At 57.1% G+C, this 24,265-nt stretch overlaps 1 protein-coding gene and 1 long non-coding RNA gene across 12 annotated transcripts; one reads left to right on the top strand and one right to left on the bottom strand.

Moving 5' to 3' along the window:
- Positions 1-1,369: 1,369 nt before the first annotated feature.
- LOC110349387 (uncharacterized) lies at positions 1,370-3,310 on the bottom strand. Its single transcript, XR_002395301.2, has 2 exons — positions 3,230-3,310; positions 1,370-1,660 (listed from the first exon to the last, which is right to left on the bottom strand). It is a non-coding gene; the product is annotated as an uncharacterized LOC110349387 (long non-coding RNA).
- Positions 3,311-4,326: 1,016 nt separating this feature from the next.
- On the top strand, positions 4,327-24,063 carry Gga1 (golgi associated, gamma adaptin ear containing, ARF binding protein 1). 11 transcript variants are annotated; one of them, XM_021259027.2, is made up of 18 exons: positions 4,466-4,687; positions 5,394-5,483; positions 8,368-8,452; positions 9,723-9,798; positions 11,045-11,143; positions 12,045-12,168; positions 12,540-12,640; positions 13,455-13,535; positions 14,906-15,049; positions 15,124-15,205; positions 16,499-16,606; positions 17,555-17,707; positions 20,042-20,106; positions 20,395-20,552; positions 20,932-21,125; positions 21,696-21,865; positions 22,113-22,223; positions 23,871-24,063. In XM_021259027.2, exons 1-18 carry the CDS (start codon positions 4,645-4,647, stop codon positions 23,895-23,897), a joined length of 1,911 nt encoding a protein of 636 aa, XP_021114686.1. In that variant the 5' UTR covers positions 4,466-4,644; the 3' UTR covers positions 23,898-24,063. The 11 variants fall into 11 exon arrangements, with proteins under 11 accessions (XP_004845707.1, XP_087070043.1, XP_021114686.1 ...); XM_021259026.2 differs by lacking the exon at positions 23,871-24,063 and adding an exon at positions 22,311-23,199 and having other exon boundaries at positions 4,467-4,687; positions 17,606-17,707; XM_021259025.2 differs by lacking the exon at positions 23,871-24,063 and adding an exon at positions 22,311-23,199 and having other exon boundaries at positions 4,467-4,687.
- The last annotated feature ends 202 nt before the right edge of the window (positions 24,064-24,265 follow it).

Raw genomic sequence — 24,265 nt, 5'->3', positions numbered from 1 at the left:
ATCACAGCACTTGGGAGGTTGAGGCAGGAGGATCGCCACAAGTTCGAGGCCAGCCTGGGATGCAGGTGAGTTCAAGACCAGCCTGGACTATACAACAAGACCCTGTCTCAAAACAAACTTAAAAAATTCTGCTTTTGGTCTTCTTAGCTATGTGGCCTCAGGATCTTTGCATTTGCATTCCTCTGCCTGGACACACTTCTGCAACTGGTCCCTTCTTAGTTTCAATGTCAGCTCCTCAAAAGGAATTTCCCAGGCCTTTTCCCACATGGTTTCCATTCTTCCTCACACCAGCCCATTTGGGTTTCATTTGCTTTTGTGTTTTCTATCCTTTGAAGGGAGGGATTTGGTCTTATGTGGGCCCTTGTGATAGAGGCCACATTACTTGGGGCGTCAGATTTTTCATCCATAAAACAGAAAATAATATTCAATTGTGACCGAGCGTGGTGGCACTTGCCTGCAGTGCCAGGACTCTGGGAAGCTGAGGCAGAAAGATCACAAGTTTGAACCCAGCCTGGGCAACTTAGTGACTTAGTAAGACCCTGCTTCAAAATAAAAAATATGAAAAAGAGCTGGGAATGTAGCTCAATACAAAAGCCCTAGGTTCAATCCCTAGTACCAATGGGGGATAAAATTAACTGTGAGGTCTGCGTGAGGGTTAAAGGAACAATGACAACCATGGTCCTCTATGTCTTTGCCACCAGGGCTCTGACTGGATAGGACATGTGACCCAGGATTTCTCTGGGATCTTGGGCGCTGGAGTTGGGGCCCCTGGACCTCCTACAGTTGCTCTCAAGAAAGGTTAGCATGTGGCATGCCACCTCACCTCTCTGCCTTCCACGTTTTCAAGTGTCCCAACCTCCACCACTTCCTCCCTCCTCCCCACCCATCCTCACCAACATCTCTCCTGTCCCAGGGGTTTTTGGGGGAAGAGCTCAGGTGCTGAGCCCTTGGAGCTGAGCCTGGGGCTGCCAATCACAGCTGCTAACTGGACAGCTAACCCCTCCCAGAGGCTCCCCAAGCTCAGAGCAAACCATTTGCAAATGCTGGAAAATGATGGAAACAGCAGCCAGAGGCCAGATCCCCTCATTTCCTGTGTCTGTGTTGGACAATTCCATTCACCAGCTTCAGGACCCCTCTTCCCCTTTCCGCACCTCCTCCCCTGCCTCAGTCTGGGCCAAGCTCTCCCTGCAGAGACCCATCTCCTGGTCCTCTTTCTGTAGCCTGGCTCCTGGGGACTCCTGGGCACCCCCAACTGGCTCATTCATTCATTTGCTCAATGCCTATTTACTGAACACTGTAGGGGAGGAAAAGCTTCTTTGCCTGCCTAGAATTTCTGGCTGGGTCTGAATAAAAGTGGACAAAGACAGACTAATGGGGAGAAAGCATAACAAATTTATTTAGCCAAAGTTTAATGTAATGGGAGTGTTCAGAATGGAGACCCAGGGTGAATTGTCCATCTTTATCGGAGGTTTGATGAAGTGCAGGCAACATAGAGGAATCTGATTGTGCAAGGGTGTGACACAGGGGAGACAGACAGAGTGGGGCGACCACAAGGCCTGTCAGTTCCAGTTCTTCCGGCCTCTGGGTCTCAGGGCAGGACCCTCTGGGATGAAGGTTTTATGGCCTCCTCTCTGACGACAGCAGGTGAGAAAATACAGCTCTTACGCAGTAAGACAAGAAATTAGAGTCACATTTCCAAGTGTTACGACTTTGGGAAAAATTAGTTCCTAGATCCCACCTGGAAAAGAGGAATGCTAGTTTCCATGGCTGGGGAGGGAGGATGAAGAAGTCTTCTTTTTCATTTTGTTTATTTAAGTGGCACTGAGGATTGAACTCAGGGCCTTCACACTAAGCTACATTCCTAGCCCTTTTTATTTTTATTTTTTGAGACAAGGTTTTGCTAAATTCCCCAGTCTGGGCTCAAACTTGCCATCCTCCTGCCTCAGCCTCTCAGTGCTGGGATAACAATGTGCCACCATGCCTTAGCTGAGAGGTCTTCTGATGCCATTTCCAGTTTTCTTCTGTTCCAAATGCTGAGGCTCTATACTGTGGGGTACCATGCTCTGAGCCCCAAAACCACCAACTGGGTACCAGTTACTGCTTTAGGCCTTAGGGGATTCACCATAAGCCAAATAAATGAAACTCCTCATGGAAAGAAGCCCCTCAAGGAACATACATTCTGGTGAAGGAAACAGAAAATAGGATGCAAAGAAATATATAGTGGAGAGCTGGGGGTGTAGCTCAGTCGTAGAGGGTACACCTAGTGGGTATGAGGCCCTGAATTTGATCTCATCTCTGCCATATATATACGAGTTAAATGCCAAGGTGAGACGTTGGGGGAACCACCAGGACCTCCAGACTCACTTTCTCCGACCATGCTTCAGATGAGAACCCCTAGATGGAGAAAGGCCATGCCACATGCACAGGCCACACAGTTTAGAAACCAGTGATGTAAGCATCTGCACCCAGGTCAAATCTACACTTTTTTTTTTGGTGCCAGGGATCAAACTCGGGTCCTTGTGCTTGCGCAGCAGGCGGCGAAACCACTGAGCTAAATCCCCGGCTACACTGTCTTTAAAAGGTGGCTTGGGCAGGGGATTTAGCTCAGTGGTTTCGCCGCCTGCTGCGCAAGCACAAGGACCCGAGTTCAATCCCTGGCACCAACAAAAAAAAAAGGTGGCTTCTGAGCTGGACATAGTGGCCTATCTAGCCCTGTGATTTCACCACTCAGGAGGAGGAAGCTGAGGTAGGAGGATTTCAAATTTGAGACCAGCCTGAGTCACATAGTGAGTTCAGGGCCAGTTTGGTCTACATAGCAAGACCTTGTATCTAAAAAACAGGAATAGAGGGGGCCGGGGACTTAGTTCAGTGGTGCCACTGCCTGCCTCGAAAGCTCAAGGTCCTGAGTTTGATCCCGGTACAAAAAAAAAAAAAGGAATAGAAAAGTGACTTCTGACAGCGTGGATATGCCCCTAAATCAACACAGTAAGTGTGGCTTGCGTTTCATTTCAGTAATAATCCATCTCAGTAATAAAAGAAACAGCTCCAAGTACATATTATGTTACGGCCTTTAAGAATGCAATAAACATGCATAATCCCTTTCCTGTGTAATTTTAATGGCTTGTGGGAGAGAATTTAGAGTCCCAGTCAGCTAAATGGGTGAGTTTAGGGGAAAAACTGACCCAGATGAAGTCACTGCGGTTCTGCAAGGTGAATCGAGGTCACTCACCAAGGCGCTGGTCCAACAGAACCGGATTTGTCAGATGTTCTAGTCTCAGCTTTGCCTTAACAACTCATTGCGGCACAGGCCGGCCGGAGAAGGCACCAGGGCAGGTTCGCCCATGGGCCGCCAGGGGGCGACGGAGAGCAACCGACCCGGCTACCCGGGGGTGACGTCCCAGGGCGGTGCGAGGCCGGGGTTGGAAAAGGCCGGTAGGGAGAAGCATGAGACCCCAAGTCTAGAGAGTGTGTTCATCCTGTCCTCTCCTATCGCGATCTGTCCTCCACCAGTATCTGCGCTGTAGCCGCATGGATCTCTTAAAAGCTTGACTTTTTCACCATTCTTAGAGCTCTTTAGCGATTCCCCCAACATTGCTTAACACACACACACACACACACACACACACACACACACACACACACACACACACAAGCTAAACACAGGACCTGCGTGATCTTGCCCCAGCCTAATTCATGGAACCTTACAGAAATACTTTCATTCTCTTATCTCATCTTACCCTGTCCGGAACATCTTTTCACACCAGGTCTACCTGGAGAAATCCGACTGTCCGACTAAGTCATCTCCTCCTTTGCGAACTCTCTCCTGACAAGAACACCCCCTTGCGCACACCAACACCCCAGTTTGGGGAAGGGCCCCTCCTGTATTTGCACTACCCCGGGGGCTTCTCCTATCACTTTGTGCAACAAATATCTGGCCTTGTCTCTCTCCTCCAGTGCCTGTCATGGAGCAAAACAAAAGCACTGAGTTCATTAAATGTTTGAAGAATGAATGCAGTAGGGAATACAATGCAATAGGGTTCAGACTTTGACACTGTGACCCCAAGCAAACTGACTCACGGGTCTGTCGTGAGGAGTGAAGATGTATAAAAAGTGCTTAGAACAATGCCTGGGAGATAGCAGCACCAGCCATCGACTCATGCTCGTCATTTCCACAGCCACCAATGTATGTTATTACCCTTTTAAGAGGCCCTCCCACCTTTGGAAGTACCCCTCAGGGCTCCGGAAATGACCTCAGAGCCCCTCAGAAACATGGCCCCCGAGCATTCTTCCGGAAGCGATCACAGGCATCTTCGTGACGCAGGAGTTAGAGCGTCCCGTGGGGTTTCCATGGTGCCCGCCTCAGCCCCTGGTCTCTCTGCTTCCCCTTCGGCCTGAGCGCCGGGAACGGGAAGGCAGGCGACGGAACCCATCAGCGACGTAGCCGCCGCCAGGGGAGGGATCTGGCAAGCACATGACGCTATAGGCGAGCGCACCGACATCTCTATGATGCCCAGCGCTCTAGCGCGCCGCTCCCGAGCGTCAGGGAGGACGATGGCCCTTTAATCCGTGGAGGGCGGTGCCGAGGAGGTCCCGCGAGAGCTGCGGGGGGCGGGGGGCGGTGCCGAGGCTGGGGGCCTGTGGCGGATGGAGCCAGCTATGGAGCCGGAGACTCTGGAGGCGCGAATCAGTGAGTGTCCAGGAGGGGCGCGGGCCGGACCGGAACCGGAACCGGGGATGCGAGGCGGTCCCCTTCCCGGCGGGGGCGGGGTACGCGGCGCCCCCTCCTCACGCCCCGCCCTCGGCCCAGGAGGGGAGGTGCCCCAAATCCACCCCACGGGCCCTGGCGTGGAGGAGACCCCGCCAGCTGTGCGCCCCCTGGGCAAGGAGCGAGCTTCACCTGTAACCTCCGGGACCCAGAGAGCAGCCCCAGTCCCCGCAGGCCCAGGCTGCTCCCTCGAAGTGCGGGCCCCCAAGTCTCCCTTGGCCCCGGGAGGGAGCAAGCGAGCACTCTCAGGACTGCATCTCATACGCGGGAGGGACGGACCCTTCTCTCCTCGAGCCCCCCAGTGTATCCCTCTTGGGCCCTGCTCTGTGTGATTCCCTCCTGCCCGATCCTTGAGCCTGCAACTATTCTCAGATATTGCTCCTTCCCTGCCCAGGAAGGGGAGGACTCCCTGCCCCATCTCATCCCCCAGCTGCCCCCCAAGCACTGGCTACACCGTGACAAACCCCCAGACCCTACAGGCTTGGGAGGGCCCCGTCTCAGACTACATAAGTAAGCCCAGTTCATTGTCACTACCCCCAGCCAAGCCCTTCTTCCCTGCACGTCCATCCAGGATTCCTTTCGCAGCTCCTGCTTAGAGGCCTCTGCACCTCTTCCTATGTCTCCTCAGAGGCAGCTTCTTACCAGTCAAGCTTCCACCGCAGCTCCCTGTCCCAGGGGATCCTCAGCCCTCACATCCCTGGACTCTGCCCCCTGGAAGGTGTGGTTTGCTTCTCCCCGCTCTAGTGACAGCTCTCTCCTAAGGCTTTACCTCCTGTTGGACCCTTGTCTGTGCCAGGTCCTCAGGGAAGCCTCCAATCTGTCTACCCCCAGGTCAGCCTCTTGGGCCTGAGCACTCCAGGAGCTACTTAGTATGGCTTGGGCTCAAGGCCAGCCTTGAGCAGAGTTGACCCCTGAAGTTGGCCTCAGAACCACACATTCCCTGGGGATGTTTCAGAGTGATGGGGGGTGGGGAGGACGCACTCAGCGGCCTTTGACTGTTCAGAATGCCACAAGCACAAGTGCCCAGGTCTCAGCAGCACACTCAACTTGGGGTGATAGGCAGGGCCCTAGCTCACTGATCTCAGATAAGCTGTAGGATGTAAGCTCTAGATAAGGGCTGGGGGTGTAGTTCAGCGGTGGAGCACTTACCTGGCCTGCTTGTGGCCCCGGGTTCCATCCCCAGCATGGGAAAACAGTTTAAGGTTTAGCTGCTAGGGATTTTCAGAGAGGCCAGAGGCCAGAAACAGGCAGAAGTTGGAGATACTCGAGCCTAACAGGTTAATGCTCAGGTTGTTTTCTCTTTTTCTTTACCTTTGTGTTACAGCAAAATGTGAGCTTTTCTCTAGTGGAGTTTTGAAAGTAAAGAGGAGCTTCTGGTGGGGTAAATGATGACATTGTCACCACTATGGAGTGACAGGGTGGAGTCACACACTTGTGAAATAGCTGTCTCTCCCCTGGTGAGGTTCCCTGTTGCCTTTGAAGGTGCTCCCCTAGGGCAAGTTGAAAGGACTGGGGACCCAGGGCTCCAGGAGGTGGGTCAGCTCTCTTCGGACTCAGAGGTCCTCGATGAAAGCCAGTTGCAGGGGAGAAAGCTGGTGTCTCATGAGGCCGGGGCTTCCTGTCGCCAGTTTCTGACTCAAGAGCTGGCTCCAGACTCAGCTTCCCCACCCTTGCTCAGGGTCACATGTCTTTGACACTTGAAGAGACTTCCTGTTTTAGGGTCCCCACAACTGGGTATCCAGCAGGCAGTGTCCCTTTCATTGTCTCTAACTCCAGGCTGGTGTGTCCAGCCTTTGGCCCTTGTTGGGAGACTGGGAGGCAGAGGACATAAGATGCCTTCAAGACACCTTCTCCTGCCCAGAGTGAGTGCGCTCCTGAGGGGCCCCAGCGGTCAGCAGGGCTGACCTTCTGCTCCTCAGAGGGACTGGAGGGTCCTGCAGGCCTTCCGGAATCAAGATTTGTACCAAGAGAGAAAACACTTCATTCCCATCCCTGCCCGACCGCACCGCCTGGGGAGCAGCCCAAACCCTAGTCTGCGTTCCTCTGTTCCCCTCACCACATTTCAGTATTTTGTGTTAAGGGCTGGGGATTTAGCTCAGTGGTTTCACCGCCTGCTGCGCAAGCGCAAAGACCCTAGTTTGATCCCCGGTACCAAAAAAAAAAAACATGCAAAAGTATTCTGTGTTTATTTGTTAACCTGAGTGTTCAGTGTTTCTCTTCCTAGGCCTGAGCTTTAGGAGGGTTTTGTCTTGTTGGCTGCTATAGCTCAAGCACCTAGAATGTTTATTGAATAAATACGAGTGGAGTGAATGGTTGCCAGACAGGGGGATCCCGCGCCTCAGGCACCCTGGTCACAGCACAGGGCCCTAAGAACTGGGCAGGTGTCACATGCTGGGTCTCCAGCCTCCTCCTACCCCTCCTCCTGGGCTGTTACCGCCACACCCCGCTCAGTGCTTGACCGGGACAGAACTGGTTGGAGACGGGGAAGCCAAGAGACAGGCTATGGGGAAGCAAGGGCCCAGCTCTGGCTCCCCCGCAGCCTGTCCATGCCTGAAGAATTTTGTCAACTGAAGCTGGTCCATATTTCACTCCAACTTTATAAGTGTGGAAGTTATGTGACCTAGTAGATTGCTGTCTAACCAATGTCAGAGCTAGCTAGGCCTTGTTTGCCATCCCTTCCTGTAGACCTTTTGCCCTGTCCTGGCCACTACCCATTCCTGAATCAGATGTCCCCAAACCCCAACCCCTCCTGGCACAGTGATCCTTCATTCATTCACCCAAGGAGGGGAGGCAGGTGTGTGCGCAAGTGGCTGGGCCACCGTGAGGGACAGCCTGAGGGATGAAGAACTGACCCAGCATTGTCCCCTTGGGCAGGAGTGGAGGGCCAGGAGGACTACCTGGAGGAGGTGACTTGAGCCTCTCCTGGGAAGCCGGGGTTTCTGACCCCAGCATGGGGGTAAAACCCACACTTTCTTCCAAGGCCCTTCATGGTCTGCCTGGAGTGCAGGGATCCATGTGTCTCCTTCGCAGCCTGAGCTGGTCAGAACCAGCCCTCCCTGCCTGAGTATGTCCATTCAGTTTCTGCTTGAGTGCCACCTCCCTGGCTCCAGGCTAACCCAGTTCCCCCCAGCCCCTTGCCTCCCTCTGTCACACTTCATTAAGGACCTAGCTCCCCTGGGGCCCCTGCTTGGCCATGAACTCCTTGAGGGCGGGCCTGTGGCTTTTTTCCCCCCTCACCCCTGGATCTCAGCACAAATTCTGTGAGAATGGTAGGACCGTGGTTTTTATGAGCAAAATCAGAAGGTTAAGATGGCATGGGGCTGGGATTTAGCTCAGTGGTTTCGCCGCCTGCTGTGCAAGCGCAAGGACCCAAGTTCGATCCCCGGTACCAAAAAAAAAAAGATGGCATGACGGGGTACCACCCAGAGCGGAGGCAGTGGGACAAAGAGTAGCCCTGGGCACAGCCTCTAAAAGTGGGGCCCACTGGTGGGCAGCTGCGAGGAAGCCGGCAGCCAAGTGCTCATCTGTCCCTTTCCCCCATTGGAACATCTGCGCTCAGGGCTGCGGCTGCCTGGCCACACTCAACCCCTCTCCTCCTACAGACAGAGCCACAAACCCCCTGAACAAGGAGCTGAACTGGGCCAGCATCAACGGTTTCTGCGAGCAGCTCAACGAGGACTTTGAGGGGTAGGTGGCCCCCTGCATTTGCTGCCACACTCAATAGACCATGTGACCATAGAACCCAGTCACATGTGCTCCAGGCCCCAGACAGAAAGACCTGGCTAGTTTGAGACCAGCTTCCCTGCTAACACATTCACAGCTGGGCACAAGAGCAGGCCCTTTGTGTGAGGGCTACTTGTGTGTCACCCTTGGTTCCTTGGGGAACCAAGGCTCAAGGACTTGGCAGTTTGCCCCAAGATCTCAGTGGCAAGCAGACAGTGGCAGTTCTGAGCATGTCAAGCCCAGGCCAGGCTGTCCCTCAGCCAGAGGTTTGTGGAGGGCCTGCCAGAGGGAGGGCTGCATGCTCACCTGGTGGCCCATCGCTCAGGGAAGAGCCAGAACCACCAGAGGGCTCATCCAGAGTGCGCTCTGAGCCACCCCACACTTGACCCTGGGGTTGAGGGTTGGGAGTGGATGCTCCCAGGAGGTGCTGAAGCCTGGGGACCACAGCTCTGTGTACCTTCCCTCCACCCCCTGTCATGGGTGCAGGTGACCTATGCATGACACAAGTGCTGGGGAGTCAGGCCCATGGGAGAAGCCCATCTTCTCTCAGCTGAGTAACCTTGGGTGAGAACCTCCTTCCATGGAGGTTCCAAAGGCTTCCTCCCCTTGTGCAGGTCGGGCAGGAAAGGGCGTGTGAAGCACCTCATATGCTATTGGTGCTGTTACTTCCTGACAGTGCTAGTCCACACTGTCACTGATGACAGGGCTTTTAGAATCTGGTAGGCACCTTGGAGCAGCTCTGATTTCCCCCAGCAGAATGTCTCTTGCTCCCTCGAGTTCCCAGGAAGCTGTATCCACCCAGTTGTCCTGGTGTATCATCATGGTTTGCTCCCACCGTGGGCCTATGAAGGCTGTGGTCTCATGCTCTACTTGTCCCTACAGTGAGCCAGAGACAGAACATGTGGTTCTTAGAGCCAGCAGAGGGGTTGCGTTCACACCTCTTAGGGGCCGTGCCTAGCCGCCCCACCACCATCCCAGATCCCCATCTGATCCACAGAGCAAGTTGGGCCTTTCCTTGTGCCTGCAGATGCTGCAGAGGGCTGAAGTCCCTGCAGGCTAATATAGTCGCCTTCTTTTTTTTTTTTTTTTTTTTGGTACCGGGGATCGAATTTGGGCCCTTACGCTTTTGAGGCAGGCGGTGGCACCACTGAGCTAAATCCCTGGCAACAGTGGTCTTCTTGTGGAGGGCCTGGGGCTCCACCGAAATCCTGGCTCTGTTGTTCCTCTCATGTAGGCCTCCACTTGCCACCCGGCTGCTGGCCCACAAGATCCAGTCCCCACAGGAGTGGGAGTCAATCCAGGCCCTGACGGTGAGAAGGGGAGAAAGGGTGTCTGTTCCCTGTCCTCCAACCAGGTGATGGTGCCAGGGGAGGGCAAGACTGAGGTCCTTGGGGTTCTATAAGGCTCTGTCTAGAGCCCAAGGGAGTTGTGACCAGGTGGCCCAGGATGGAGGTCTGGGCCAGCCTCAGGGTCCCACAGCAGCCTTCTGCCCCAGAGTCTGTACATGTAGCCCTGTTGTTGGGGGGACCCCCAATGAGGTCCAGTGAGCCAGGGTTCCCCACTTCAGCTGCACAGCAAGATGCCTCTCTGGGAGGTATGTTAAACTCCCGAGTCAAGCCAGGCATGGTGGTGCACACCTGTAATCTCAGCTACTCCAGAGGCTGAAACAGGAGCATCTTAAGTTCAAGGTCAACCTGGGCAACTTATTGGGACCCTATCTCAAAATTTGAGAATGAGGAGGAGTTCTGGGGGTATAGCTCACCACTTCCTGGGTTCAATCCCTAATTCAGGGCCCCACCCAGACCTACTGAATGAGCACCACTTCAGTATGTGCGTCCAGAAATCTGCCAGTCTACAAAGCCCCCCAAGTTCACTGCAAGAGTGCCCAGCCCTCCCAGGGTCTCCAGACCTAGGACAGCACTGTCTTACCCACGGAGGTGCAGAGGGGACCCCATGCTCAGGCCTGAGGTGTCACAGCTGTGCCAGTAGCAGATGAGGATGGCAGGCTGTCAGTGCTGGGGCCACACCCCAGCCACCTTAGAACAAAGCTGCTCCTAGGCAGGGAGAATAAAGTTTTTCTTTTTAATAATTGTATGTTTTATTTAGTATGTTAGTTTTATTTCTCAAGTGTACAGGAGCCCTGTGGTTTCCCAGATATAGTTTGGGAAAAGAAAAGGCCAAAGTAGATGGTGCCAAATTAATTTAAAAAAGAAGAACAGTGGGCTGGAGATGTAGCTCATTGGTAGAGTATTTACTTAATGTGTGCAAGGTGCTGGGTTTAATGCCCAGCACTGCAATAAATAAATTAATTTTTTTTAAGTGAGAAAAGTAGTGAGAAGATAACGTGCAGGGCTGCTCAGATGTGGTCATGGAGAGGGCAGTGCCCGTCACTCCACATCCCTGACCCTGTGCCCCAGGGGCTGCTGACCGGTCCCAAGGCCCTAGGAACCTCCACATCCTCAGTCCTCAAGGTCATTCCTTCCTGGGCTGGCTAGATCGGGAGAGGGGGCTGCTTCCTGCCGTCCTTCCTGCTCTTCTCATGCCCTTTGCTGTCAGGTGCTGGAAACATGCATGAAGACCTGCGGCAAGAGGTTCCATGATGAGGTGGGCAAGTTCCGCTTCCTGAACGAGCTCATCAAGGTTGTGTCCCCCAAGGTGTGTGCCCTGGCCCACGCTCAGACCTGCTGTGGGATGTCAGTCAAGGGTGGAGGACCCCAAACCGGCCTTCCCCTGGGTCCTTTGAACTTGGACTCAGCAGACACAGAGGCTTTCTCACAGGCCCTTTCCCAGCTGGGTTGGGGACTGCCTGGGGCTTTAGAAAGAGCCTTTCCTTTCCCGGTGGCCAGAGGGAGGTGGCAGGTGCCACTGAGCTCTCTGACGTGACTGGAGGATGACTTGACCGGCTCCTGGCCACAGCGCCCCACTTGGTCTCTGGCACAAGGCCTCTCAGTCCCCACCATCCAGGAGTGGCCTCCTTGGGCCTTGGCATCCAAGCCACAAACTTGAGCTGGCAGATGGCCAGACCCCACTCTGGCCTTTGGTGTGAGGAGTTCTGTGGGCAGGAACATGCTCAGTGGCCCTGGATGAGTGCTATCTCTCACCACTCCTCGCTCAGCCCATTCTGTGACCAGAGCTGCTGAATGACCCCCTGGCCCCATTTCCCTCCCAGGAGAGTGAGAGCCTCTCCCAGCCCGGTTTGCTGCTAGCAGCGGCATGTGGGGCCCAGGCCCTCAGTTCCACACTTGCCCCTTCCATAGTCAGCTGGAAGCCGCTGGCTCCTTCTCAAGGTCACAGAGTTGTCCATGAGCTGCCTGTGGGAAAGTGCTGTGCCCTAAGCCTTCCCTGGTCAGCTTATCTTCACAGTGGGGAAACTGAGTCACACGGGCTGACTTGGGCAGTAAGTGGCAGAGCTAGGAGGTGAACTCAGTTTACCCCGGGCTGCTTGGGCAGAGATTTGAGGACCCTGGAGGCAGAGGGTTCCCAGGGGAGACAGCTGGCTTGGGCTGTCACAAGAAGGGCTGGGCAGTGTCACAGTGTCCCTCTCCTCCCCCTGAAGTACCTGGGCTCCCGGACGTCAGAGAAGGTGAAGAACAAGGTCTTAGAGCTGCTGTACAGCTGGACAGTTGGCCTGCCCGAGGAGGTGAAGATCACAGAGGCCTACCAGATGCTGAAGAAGCAGGGTGAGGCCCCCTGCCCGCTGCTGGGTTCCAGCAGTTTCAGGGGCTTCAGGCCATCGAGGTCATGGTCTGCCCTTGACTTCTAGAGAACACATGGCCAGTGGGGCCTTTGGGTGCTGTGCCTGAGGCCAGCTTGGGTAGAGAAAAGGTGGGTTTGGGTCAAGCTTCACCTCTGAGCGTTGCCTCAAAATTCGGGTGCTCAGTCCCTCTTCCCACACAGTTTGATGCGCAGCTCAGAGGACGGCTGGCCCCTCAGGTCTGGGCCCAGCATGCTGGAGAAAGACCTACCTCCCTTCTATCCTACCCCATCCCCATCTCCCCACTGCCCCTGGCCAGGGACCTACTGACCGCCTTCCTGACCCCATCTACTCCAGGCATTGTGAAGTCCGACCCCAGGCTTCCGGAGGATGCCATCTTTCCCCAGCCTCCTCCGAGGCCCAAGAACATGATCTTTGAAGATGAAGAGAAGTCCAAGGTGAGACCACTGGGAGGACTGGGCTCTTGGGCCACTTGGAGCAGAGGCTCATATGGAGCACAGTCCCTGTAGGGGGTGCCAGGCATCATTTATCCAGCATTTCATGGTGCCAAGTATGTCCCACACATTTAATACACACACAGGAGATGTCCTTGGGTTAGCTTGAAGTGTTGGCATGTCTTTTTTTGTCTTTTTGTTTTTCTTTTTTTGAGACAGGGTCTTGCTATGTAGTTCAGGCCAGCCTTGAACTCACTATGTAATGAATTCACTGTGCAGATTACCTCAAACTCATGGCTATCCTCATCCTTCTGCCTCAGCCTCCCGAGTGCTGGGATTACAGGCGCAATCACCACCATGCCCTCCTGAGTTTGCATGTCATTATGTAATAACAGATTAGATGATAAGGGCCGGGGATTTAGCTCAGTGGTTCTGCAGCCTGCCCGAAAGCATAAGGGCCCAAGTTCAATCCCTGGTACCAAAAAACCCCACAAAACTGCAGATTAGATAGTAAGGACTAAACAAGGTAGAAGTGGATGCCTCTCCCCAGCCCTGCTGGCTCCAGAGGGTGACCACATGCCCCGGAAGGTTCTCAGAAAGCCATGGTGACACAGGACTCCCCTCCCCCAGGCTTTAGGGAGAGGACTTCGCTTATAGCATCTCTTGTTCATAAGGACAGCCACCAGCTGTTGGTAGATTCCTGCCACTTCCCAGAGAGCTTTGGCAACTTGCTCAGGTCCCAAGGCCGGGAATTGGGGTGCTGGCCTATGGCCCTCAGCCTGGTACGGCCCTCACAGTCACACACCTGTCCCTGCAGATGCTGGCACGCCTGCTGAAGAGCTCCCACCCCGAGGACCTCCGTGCGGCCAACAAGCTCATCAAGGAGATGGTGCAGGAGGTGAGGCAGGGCCCAGAACACGGGGAGGAGGTGAGGCGGGCAGGGCGTGGCTCTGGGGCCAGCATGTGCACAGGCTGGGCTCCTGCAGGGCCATCACAGCAAAGAACTGGCTGCCGCTAGGGGACCAGTTTCCTACCTGCCCTTGCTAACCCTGCACAGGCTTCTGTGAGGCCCTGGTGATAGAAGGGAACTGTGAGTGGGCGTGGCTCAGTGGTAGATCACTGGCATGGCCCACATAAGGCCTGGGTTCTGTTCCCAGCCCTGCAAAAGAAAAATGAATTGGTCTGGGTTTGAACTTGCCGTTCTCCTGCCTCCATCTCCTGGAGTGCTGGGATTATAGGCATGTGCCACAAGCCTAGCTCTGAATATTTTATTGATAAGGGAAAGTCATCAAAAAGTTCACAAGCCAGGTGTGGTGGTGCATACCTCTAATCCCAGCACTCAGGAGGCTGAGGGGAGGATCGCTGAGAGTTTGAGGCCAATGCAGACTAGTGAGTTCAAGGTCAGCCTGGACCTTGTGAGGCCCATAAGAAGCGTGGACCCCACAGAAGCTGCCAGCTGGTCCTTCCTAGGAGGCAAGTTCAGTCTTGGGCTGGTGGGCCAGGCATCAGCTTGGTCCTAGACTGACTGCCGGATGCCCCTCTGGGTGTCCTGTGCAGGCTCTGGAGGATGAGCCCAGGGGCCAGAGGGCACAAGTTGGGGTTGTCTTGAAGGGGCCATGCGTTGTGCCCTGCCACGGAGGGCGGTTCTGCCCGCAGCAGAGCTTGTGCCCACCTGTCCCTCTGAGAGGGAAGTTGTGCCCAGTGAGAAGACTGGGTGAGGGGATGGGGTCACTTCCTGCAGCCATCTTTTTTTTTTGGTACCAGGAATCGAACTCAGGACCTTGTGCTTGCGAGGCAGGCGGAGGAACCACTGAGCTAAATCCCCGGCCCTCCTGCAGCCATCTTTAAAGGCCCACATTTGCTGGGCACCCACAGACACTGGGAGCAGCACTGCACTTGTTGCTAGGTGGTGTTTGGTGACCACAGCAGTCCCTTTTAGCTGCCGAGCATGGGACCTTCCTTTCAAGGACCAGACACAGGGGTCACTTAGGCCCAGCTGTGGGTCTCAGGCCCTGGCCCTTCAGAAGAACCACAGGAAGCGCAGCTCCCCAGCCACCCTGATTCAATGAGCTCCTGCAGAGACTGGGCCTGGGGGTGCTGGCAGCATGGGCAGAAGTGACCACAGGGTTGGCAAAGGGCTTCCAAGACTGGCATGCCCTGTCCTGGGCATAGCGAGCCCCACACAGAACCAGCATCACAGCCAGACCCATGTGCCCTCTTTGGGGTGGGCAGTGCCTGATGCAATCTCTGTCTGCTTCGGCCTCCCAGGACCAGAAGCGGATGGAGAAGATCTCGAAGCGGGTGAACGCCATTGAGGAGGTGAACAATAATGTGAAGCTGCTGACAGAGATGGTGATGAACCACAGCCAGGGCAGTGCAGCGGCAGCCAGCAGCAGCGAGGACCTCATGAAGGTGCGCTGTCCCCTCCCCACCTGGCCCACGCCAGAGCCCCCTGGGACCTGACGTGCCCACCCTGCTGCCCCCAGGAACTGTACCAGCGCTGTGAGCGGATGCGGCCCACGCTGTTCCGATTGGCCAGCGACACAGAAGACAATGATGAGGCCTTAGGTGAGCCCAGGGCAGGAGTCGGAGGAGGGTCCAGCGTTGTCCACGCCACCCCCCACCCCCCGGGCCCTGTCAGGCACCTGCAGTTGCAGGGAGAGTCCACTAGGGGACGGCCTTCCCCAGCACTGACTTGGGTTTCTCCGCTAGAAAGAAGGGAGCAGAGTAAAGGCTGCCACTGCCGCCCCAAGAGGCTTCTGAGCCAAACTCATTAGCAGGCGTCTCACTCACTGCCCACCAGCTGCAGAGAAGGAGGACTATGTCCTTGTTACAGCTGGGGCTCAGAGAGGGAATGACTGACAGCATGGTAGGGGATGTAGGGTGGACCGAGGGCTGTGTGCCTCCCCCTGCCTCCTCCCAGTGATACCTCCCTGGCAAGATTGAGCTGGAAGCCCAGCCTGAAGGTGTAGGTTTATAATCCCAGCACTCTGGGAAGCTGAGGCAGGAGGATCACAAGTTCAAGCCCAGCCTGGGCAACTTAGCAAGAGCCTGTCTCAAAATAAAAAATAGGAAGGCTGAGGATGTAGTTCAACTTAGGTTCAATCCTCAGTACTGCAAACAAAGGGGAAAAAAAGAGCTGAAAACCCAGAATGGATCCTGCAGCCCAAGCACTTCCAGAGCTGAGCCTTGTGGCTTCTGCCAGGGCCACAGGTCCTTTTCCTTATCTCTGCCTGCTGTCAGCCAGAGCCCCGTGGGCATCTCCTCCCCTCCTGCAGCAGTGTGCAGAGCCCTTCCCATGGCCCAGGCACCTAGTTCCCACCCAAGGAGCTTGCTGCCCTGGCACCCAAGGAGGCAGCGTGTGAGGACCTAGCTTGTACCAGGCACTGTTCTGGGCCCTTGGGGATAGGCCCATGATCCCAGGTGACCAAAGCCTCCTCTCAGAGGTTGCAGCGCATGAGAGGAGATGGGCGATAAGCCACAGCCCCAAACAGTGGCAGTTTGTCAGATGGTGGAAGGGAGAGGCGGTGCAGGACGGGGATCAGGGAAGGCCTGAAGCAGATGGAGAAGCTAAAGACCAGAGAGCAGTAAGGGATGAAGCTGTGTGGAAATGCAAGGGTGTCGGGATGGCAGGGGCAGTGCAGATCCCTGAAGGGGAGTGTGCCCAGCATATTCCAGGACAGCCAGGCAGTGTGGCAGAGGGAGTGAGCAAGATGGAGGAACAGAGGGCCTGGGTCTCCGTGGACAAGATGGGGTGCTCCAGCCTCTCCCCTCACAGAAGCCAGACTGGAGGGGGCACTCATCTTCCCTCCCAGAGGCCCCAGCATGTCTCCAGCCAGCCTTTCCCTTCTGCCGTTGCAGCGGAGATCCTGCAGGCCAATGACAACCTCACCCAGGTGATCAACCTGTACAAGCAGCTGGTGCGGGGTGAGGAGGTCAACGGCGACACCACGGCTGGCTCCATTCCTGGTGAGGAGGGGGTGAGCAAAGGGGGGGTGCGGGCTCCAGGCTGCGGGGTGCCACACAGGCCCCAGAGCTGGTGACAGGACTGCCAGGGTGACCCTAGCCCCTTAAGATAGGGAAGGGCCCGGGAGGGAGCCAAGCTGAAGCCTGTGCCAGGCCTGCAGCTGTGGAAGAGGAAGTCTGGGCCAGAGGGGGTGGCAAGGATGGGTGAAGAAGGCAGGCTTTTCTTCATTTGACAAATCTGGCACCAGTGGTAGGGCTGGACGACAGCCCCGAAGCCTGATTTAGTGATCAGAGAGCAGGAGGGAGGATGGAACACAAAACATCACAGTCTCTGCTCTAATCAGGCCACAGTGGCAGCCCTGGGGATCACAGAAGAGGCTGGAAGTGGCCTTAGTGGGGAGGAGAGGCGGGCGTGCTGCACAGAGGCAGTAAAGCGTATGTAGAGCTCCAAGGACGGGTGACCCTGGCCAAGGGACAATCAAGGAATACAGCGGTGTCCTGCACAACGACGACGCTGAGGTCGGGGTGGGGCTGCAGAGAGCCGTGGTCCCATATGATCACATAGCAGAGGGCCGGGGATGTAGCTCAGTGGTTCCACTGCCTGCCTTGCACGAGCAAGGTCCCGAGTTCGATCCCCAGTACCAAAAAAAGAAAAAAGATCACATAACAGTGGTGTCCTGGCTGACCTTACTGTGTAACTCCTTCCCGCTGCTCACACCAGTGATGTGTTTCTCAGAATGTGGCCCTGTCATTAATTGGGGCATAACTTCATTCCGAACAGAAGCACCCTTGTGCTGTAGAAAGGGCCCAGCGGGCAGGTTCCAGACACAGGCTGGTGTAGGTGGAGGCTCCCGGGGAGGGCAGGAAGGTGGGTGTCATTACCACAAAACCCAGAGCGCCCTGAGAGCTGCATGCCACCCAGGACTTACCCCCTGTCCTTTCCCACCCCAGGGAGCACCTCGGCCCTGCTGGACCTCTCAGGCCTGGATTTCCCTCCTGCAGGCACCACCTATCCAGCCATGCCCACCCTCCCTGGCGACCAAGCCAGTCCCAAGCAGCCCACCGCCTCAGTTTCCTTGCTTGATGACGAGCTCATGTCTCTGGGTGAGGAAGGGCTGGGTGGAGGAAGGGGCAGGCTCAGTGGTGGGTTGCCCTCACAGCCAGCTGAGCAACAGCATAGGTGCTTCAGACATGAACCCATCGGAGGCGTGGGGTGGGCACTAGGCCACGTCACAGCTGAGGAGGCCAAGGCTCAGGGAAGCTCAGAGCAGTGCCCACAGTCATAGGGTGAGCCAGCCAGCCTGATCCGCCTGCTGACAAGCCAGCCACACCCAGGTTCCAGACCCAGGACAGCTGAGGGACTTCCCTGCAGCAGGCTGGACCTAGAGTTGGGGCTGTCCAGGCAAAAGCCTGGCAGTTTCTCCACCCAGGAGGAAGGGAGCTTCACTCCAAAACCCCCAGAAGCTCGGGACAAGCCCAGGCCAGGGCTGCAGTTTATTGCAGGTCAGACTAGGGGTACCAGAGCTCAGCAGGAGACCAGCATCACCCCATAGGAGGAAAGCAGGCCCAGCCAGCCACCCGAGAGCAGGGAAGAAGAGGCAAGAAGTCACAGCCTCCTCCTGATGGAGCTGGGTAAAGCAGCGAGAGGTGCTGGGGCAATCTGAAGGGACAGTGGTGCAGAGGCCGAGTCACACTTTATTCTCCTGAGCCACTTCTGAAACAAAATTGAACCTGGAAAAAAAAAAAAATTGAACCCGGAGCTGGGGTTCAGCTCAGTGGTGGGGTGGCCGCCTAGCATGCACAAGGTGATGGGGGTCCTGGGGTCCGGCAGTCTGCCCAACGAGGTGCTGCTACTGTGCCCCACCTTGGCCCAGGCAATCCTCCCCACCACCTCAAGAGGCAGAGCTGTCTGTGTCCTCAGTGGACAGATGAAGACAGCAGTAGCCAGGCTCCAGCAGTGAAGTAGGGGCTGAGAGTCTACCATCGCCCACTGAGCCACTTCACTGCTCTGACCTGCCATCTGTTGGAAAAGAAGGAAAAGGAGGACTAGAGTGAGGAGGATGAGATAGAGGGAGTGGCCCTGACCAGCACCTACCTAAGAGTCTGGTGTAGGAGCCTCACCCAGCTCCTGGCCTCATTCTGAGCCAGGGTGGTGAGGGAGAGAGCCCCCAACCTGTTTCCCAGAGGCAGAGGACGGTGCAGAGCGAGGGGCCAGGACACATCCTGCCCAGTAGGGCCAGATGGGCAGTAGTGGACAGGGAAGTGACAGCAGCAGTGGTGGCAGACCCGCCCCCCACAGGAGAAGTAAGGTGTGCTTTGCACTTCCTGCCCCCAGCTGCTTCCGCAGCCCTGAGCCCCTAGCTTCCTTCTGGTTTCTTAAAGGCTATAAGTAGGGGAACAGGAACCAAAAGGGCCAGCCAGACTGCAGCCACCCTGGGGATTGGAGAGAGCCTGGGGCCTCAAGGGGTGCTGGTCCTGCATGCTCCCTTGGTGGCGGGGAGGGGTGGTGGGACAGGCTCCTGTCAGCCCTCAAGTGTTCTGTTGACGTGTCTGGTTCATCACAGACATACTTTAAGGTAGCTGCTGCTGTGGCTTCATTTTAGAGAGGTGAGGCCCAAGAGGCTAAGTTGTCAGCCCTGGGTCTCTCAGCAGAGTGGCAGAGCTGTGTCCGACCCCAGCAATCAGGCTGTGCTCAGAGCACATCTGGACTTGGCTGCTTTCCTGCTGCGTGGCCCGGGGTTGGTCATGTAACCCCTCCAGGCATCCCCTTCCTCATCCCTGCCTTTTGTTTCTGTTTTGTGGTACTGAGTCCTCTGCCGCTCAGCTGCATCCACAGCCCAGCCCACACCTGCCTCTTCAGGTTGTTTGTGGACTGAGGGAGACCCACTTGTAGCGTGGCCAGCCCCTGGGGCGTGACAGATGTTAGTGGTCACCTCTGCCTGCCAGAGAACACTGCTCTGGCCCTCACACACCAGGATTTGCTAGAAACTGGATAACATCTTCTCTAGGTCTAGTCTGGGGTGAACTCGGGGCAGCTGGCAGGGTGGTCAGCAGACCAGTCCCAGGGCCCTCAGTCTACCCCATCATTATACACATGGGGACACTGAGGCTCGGCTGGCACAGTGCCCTCCCCATGGTGACTCAGAATGTGTGGGTTTGCCATCATGTGGGCACAGTGCTGACCCCTGTTCACCTGGATCCTGAGGTTGGGAACCACTTCCCCTCCTATCAGCTTGGGTCAGAGCAGAGAGTCCTGCTGTGTCACCAAGCTGGGGGAAGAGGAAGTGAGCATGGCTGCAGGATGGGTAGGCAGGACTCAGGTTTCCCCTCTCTGAGCCACGCCTCTCAGAAAAGGGGGCTGTACCAGGAACCCCAAGCCAGCACATAGCCCCATTGCCTCAGCGCCCCACTCCAGCCTTGTCTCCCCCATTTCCCCAGGCCTGAGTGACCCCACGCCCCCTGCAGGCCCCAGTTTGGACGGGGCTGGATGGAACAGCTTCCAGGTAGGAGGGAACTAGCCTGACCTATCCCTGCCCCCAAGTCAGGGACAGTGAGGGGGTGGAGGGCTAGGGGGAGTCCCAAGGGACCAAGACGCCCACCCCAGGGAGAAGGAAGGCAGCCAGTACTTCTCACCTCCTCTTGGCCTTGGGCCACAGCCCAGTCTCAGGGTTGAGATGGGGCTCCCATGTCACTTGCGGGGAGGGCAGGCACAGCCAGTGGCTCTTGTCTCTCTGAGACGCCCTGTTTTGCCTCTCTGAGAGCCCTATCCACCTGCTCTCTTTGCCCCACAGTCCTCGGATGGCGCTGAGCCCCCAGTCCCCACTCCGGCCCAGGCCCCCAGCACGGACAGCCAGCCCATGGCACAGAGCGGCGGCCTGGATGACCTGGACCTCCTGGGGAAGACCCTCCTGCAGCAGTCGTTGCCGCCTGAGGCCCAGCAAGTGCGGTGGTGAGGGCCGCCATGTGTGGCACAGTGTGGGAGCCATCCCTGTCCCCACAGAGCAGGAGCCCCTGACAAGGACAGGCTCATCCCTGGCTGTTCCAGGAGCCCTAGGTGCTGGGCACCCACTATGTGCAAAGCACTGCACTTGCTCTGGGGACAAGAAGTGACCACGGCAGGCTCAGCAGTGGTCCCCAGAGCACAGAGTTGATGTGCCCACTCAACGCCCTTAGGAGTCCAGCACCCTAGAGAAAGACCAAGAGGGATGGCCAGCCGCAGGGAGGACGCTGGGCATGGCACAGTGCAGGGGAAGGGAAGGGCTAGCATCTCCTGGTCCATGGTCTCAGCACGCAAAGGATCCCTTCTTGATGCACTGTCCCCCAATAAGGGAGAAGCAGCAGCCGGCCCCCCGGCTCACACTGCGAGACCTGCAGAACAAGAGCACCTGCGCCTCATCCAGCTCGGGTCCTGCCAGCCTCCTCCACGCCGGGTCCCCAGAGCCTCCGGGACCCCTGCAGCAGCCTGTGCCCACCGAGCTCTCCCTGGCCAGCGTCACTGTGCCCCTGGAGTCCATCAAACCCAGTGAGTGGGGTGCGGCCGGCCAGCCAGCTCCCTTCTCCTAAGGCCCCGCCACCAGTGAGCCCTCCCCTTCCCAGCCTCAGTCTCCACACATAGCTGCTCCAAAGTATCAGGCCACACGGTCACACAGGACAACTTCAGACGGCCCTGCACCCCCTTGCCTCCCAGGTTTGGGGCCTCCCTGAGATTCTGAAGTCAGACTGTGATAAAGACCCAACTCTGGGCCTGGGGCATCTCCTGCCTGGTACAGGCCCTGAGCAGACAGGACCGGCCGGTCCTTGGCATCATCCATCTCTGTGACCTCACTGTGACTCAGGGTGTCACACCCTTGGTTTCCCGGTCTTACCAGCAGGAGGACCCTGAGCCCAGAGAAGGGGAGGGACTGTAACAGGGTCACACAGTGAGAACATGACCTAAGCGTGTACCAGTCCTACCCAGCATGGCAGTGAACCTGGGCTGTGCCTCGGCTGCAGGCTGGGTGTCACCTCTACCATCAGACCCAGTGTGCTGCCCCAGGAGTCCAGGCAAGGTCTGGCCACCCACTGTCCTCCCCTCTCCTCCCCCTCCCCGTAGGCAGCATCTTGCCTGTGACCGTGTATGACCAGCACGGCTTCCGTGTCCTCTTCCACTTCGCCCGAGACCCGCTGCCAGGGCGCTCAGACGTGCTGGTGGTGGTGGTTTCTATGTTGAGCACCGCTCCGCAGCCCATCCGCAACATCGTTTTCCAGTCAGCTGTCCCCAAGGTGACACCGCAGGGCAGACAGGGCCTGCCTCCTTCCGGTCCAGGCAGGGTGACTTGGGGCTTGGGAGCCAGTGGGATGGGAATGGGTCAGAGGGCAAGGTCCCTCTCCCTTGGTGGGAAGCGGGGGATCCAGAGGGCAGAGCCCCCAAGACCCTCAGAGGGGTACTGGCAGGCTGGACCTGGTCCTCAGTGGCTGGGACGGCAGCCAAGCCAGCTGTGCCCCCCATCCCCGGCCCTCCCATCCACAGGTCATGAAGGTGAAGCTCCAGCCACCATCAGGCACAGAGCTGCCTGCGTTCAACCCCATCGTCCATCCCTCAGCCATTACCCAGGTCCTGCTCCTCGCCAACCCCCAGAAGGTGAGAGGGCCTGGTTGACAGGCAATTCAGGGGATCCTCCTCCTCCTCCTCCCTCACTGACCCTCTGCCTTCGCCTCCTCTGCCCAGGAGAAGGTTCGCCTCCGCTACAAGCTCACCTTCACCATGGGCGACCAGACCTACAATGAGATGGGGGATGTGGACCAGTTCCCCCCACCCGAAACCTGGGGGAGCCTCTAGAACAGAGGGGCTGGGGAGAGGAGGGGACAGAGGGACCGGCCACTGTCCAGCCTGGGCGGAGGCTGTGGTGGTCTAGGACACTCCCTGTTCCCCATGGCCACGTACCCCTGGCCTGGTGCTTCTCCCCTCACTGCTGGGGCCGCCAAGTGACTCCTCCCTCCCAAGCTCTGCTCCCCTGCTGAGCCAAACCCAGCAGGAGGCTGGGCCTGGGTTTCCTGCTGGGAGCCGGAAGCAGGGGGGCTACAGGGCTGGGAAGGACTTGGGGTTGAGGGGAGGACACACGGCCGACAGGCCCAGCCCTGCCCCTGGCCTGGGGTGGCTCTTCCCCACCTGTCTTATGCCTTATGGGAAGGCCCAGCCATAGGCCACACTGGGACTGGGGACCAGCCGGCCTCCTGTACAGGAGCCCAGTATGGGGGTGCCGCCTGTGCCCCCAGCTCTTTGCACTCTGGTATGTGGTTTGGCTCCCTGCTTTTCTTTCAGAGTGGCCCTGTGGCCACAGTCTTGGGCCATGTTGGGGAGCCCCACGCAGCCCCTGCTCTTGGGGGCCCCCTTTGCTGTCAGCCTCCTAAGGGACCAGGGAGCCTAAGGGCAGTGCCAGAGGCAGGTGGCCTCCAAGGGGCTGCAGAGCTCCTGGGGTTCTCAGTGTGTCTCCTCCACTCATCGGCTCTCTCGGGGCCTCCTCTGGGCATCATCTCACATCTGTCCGTGGTCAGAAGTGGGGTCAGTGTGTGAGTGAGAGCAGTATTTATGAAAATAAAACATCCTTTTTCCTGGACCAGCTGCTCTCTGGCCCTCCTGACATTGGGGGAGACAGGCAGGGTCCTGGGGGCAGCCGTGCAGACCTCTCTGTTGGGGATCAGGCCTCTCCCCATTCCCACCCCGCCTTGCGCCAGAAGAGGCCCTATGTAGGGGCTGTGGTGGCTGCTGAGTCACCAGAGAGGGAGCCGCCCCAGCTGGAAGTGAGGGGCTGCAGCTGCTGCAGGCACTCGGGCCGCCTGGCTACTTGGAACTTACCCCTGCTGCCTTGCTGCCTGTACCCTCTGAACACAACCACTGCACCACTCAGAGGCACTGGGGCCCCAGCTTCCTAGAGGCCACTCCCAGGAAGCAGCCTGTGTCAGGATCCCCAGGAACCCTGAGCTGGGGCCCCCACTCCTGCCTTGGTTTTCTCTAAGTGGTGGCTGGGGCCACCCCAGGGCAGGGCCAGGGTGGAGGGACCACACCGCCTGCCAGGGAGCTACTCCAGAGGAAAAGCCAGCCTCACACTGCTCCGCCTGCCGTGTGGGGAGGGATTCTGCTCAGTAAGGGGGAGGCTGCCTATTCTTTCTCTTCTAGACAGATACAGGTGTGCCCCTTGAAGCCCCCACAGAGTCTCCATTTAAATAGCCACTTTCACTCTGTCTAATGTGTTTCCTGGTCTGTGCTTGGCTCTGGACCCTTCCATAGATATTGTCGGCACCTGCTGGAGAGTAGCCCAGCTCTTCCACTCCCCAGCAGATGAAGGACCCCTTGCCGGCCACACTGCAGGTGCAGGATGAGGGCTTCTCCAAGTTGGCTGAAGGACGAGATGGACCAACTGACCACATCCTGTTCCCTGCAGAGTGCCCACCTGGGGTCGCCTCATCGTTGACTACTGAGTTTGGAGTCTGGGTGCTACGTGACTTTGAGCAGAGTGCTTCCTTTTCTGGTCTTTATTCAGTTCCTTGTCTGAAAGGCACAGGGTAAGGTCCCCCTGAAGAGTTCTGGGCAGAAGGGCTCAGGCTGCTACAATCTGGGTCACTTGCCCTCCCCTCGTCCTAACCCATCACTGTCACGCCAGTGCTCTTGAACAGCCCTGTACC

Source organism: Heterocephalus glaber, unplaced genomic scaffold (genome assembly GCF_053883595.1).
Source record: "Heterocephalus glaber isolate CG9 unplaced genomic scaffold, H.glaber_assembly_v1.0 deba00001444, whole genome shotgun sequence".
Lineage (NCBI taxonomy): Eukaryota > Metazoa > Chordata > Mammalia > Rodentia > Bathyergidae > Heterocephalus > Heterocephalus glaber.
This window is presented reverse-complemented; position numbering and strand designations above follow the sequence as displayed.

Excerpts from the sequence above, each read along its gene's own strand:
- Gga1 (XM_021259025.2), top strand. The coding sequence starts at position 4,645 with ATGGAGCCAGCTATGGAGCCGGAGACTCTGGAGGCGCGAATCA. Across the intron at positions 4,688-5,393 it reads GACTCTGGAGGCGCGAATCA|AGGCAGCTTCTTACCAGTCA; the intron begins GTGAGTGTCCAG and ends ATGTCTCCTCAG. Across the intron at positions 20,107-20,394 it reads CTGGATGGAACAGCTTCCAG|TCCTCGGATGGCGCTGAGCC; the intron begins GTAGGAGGGAAC and ends TTTGCCCCACAG.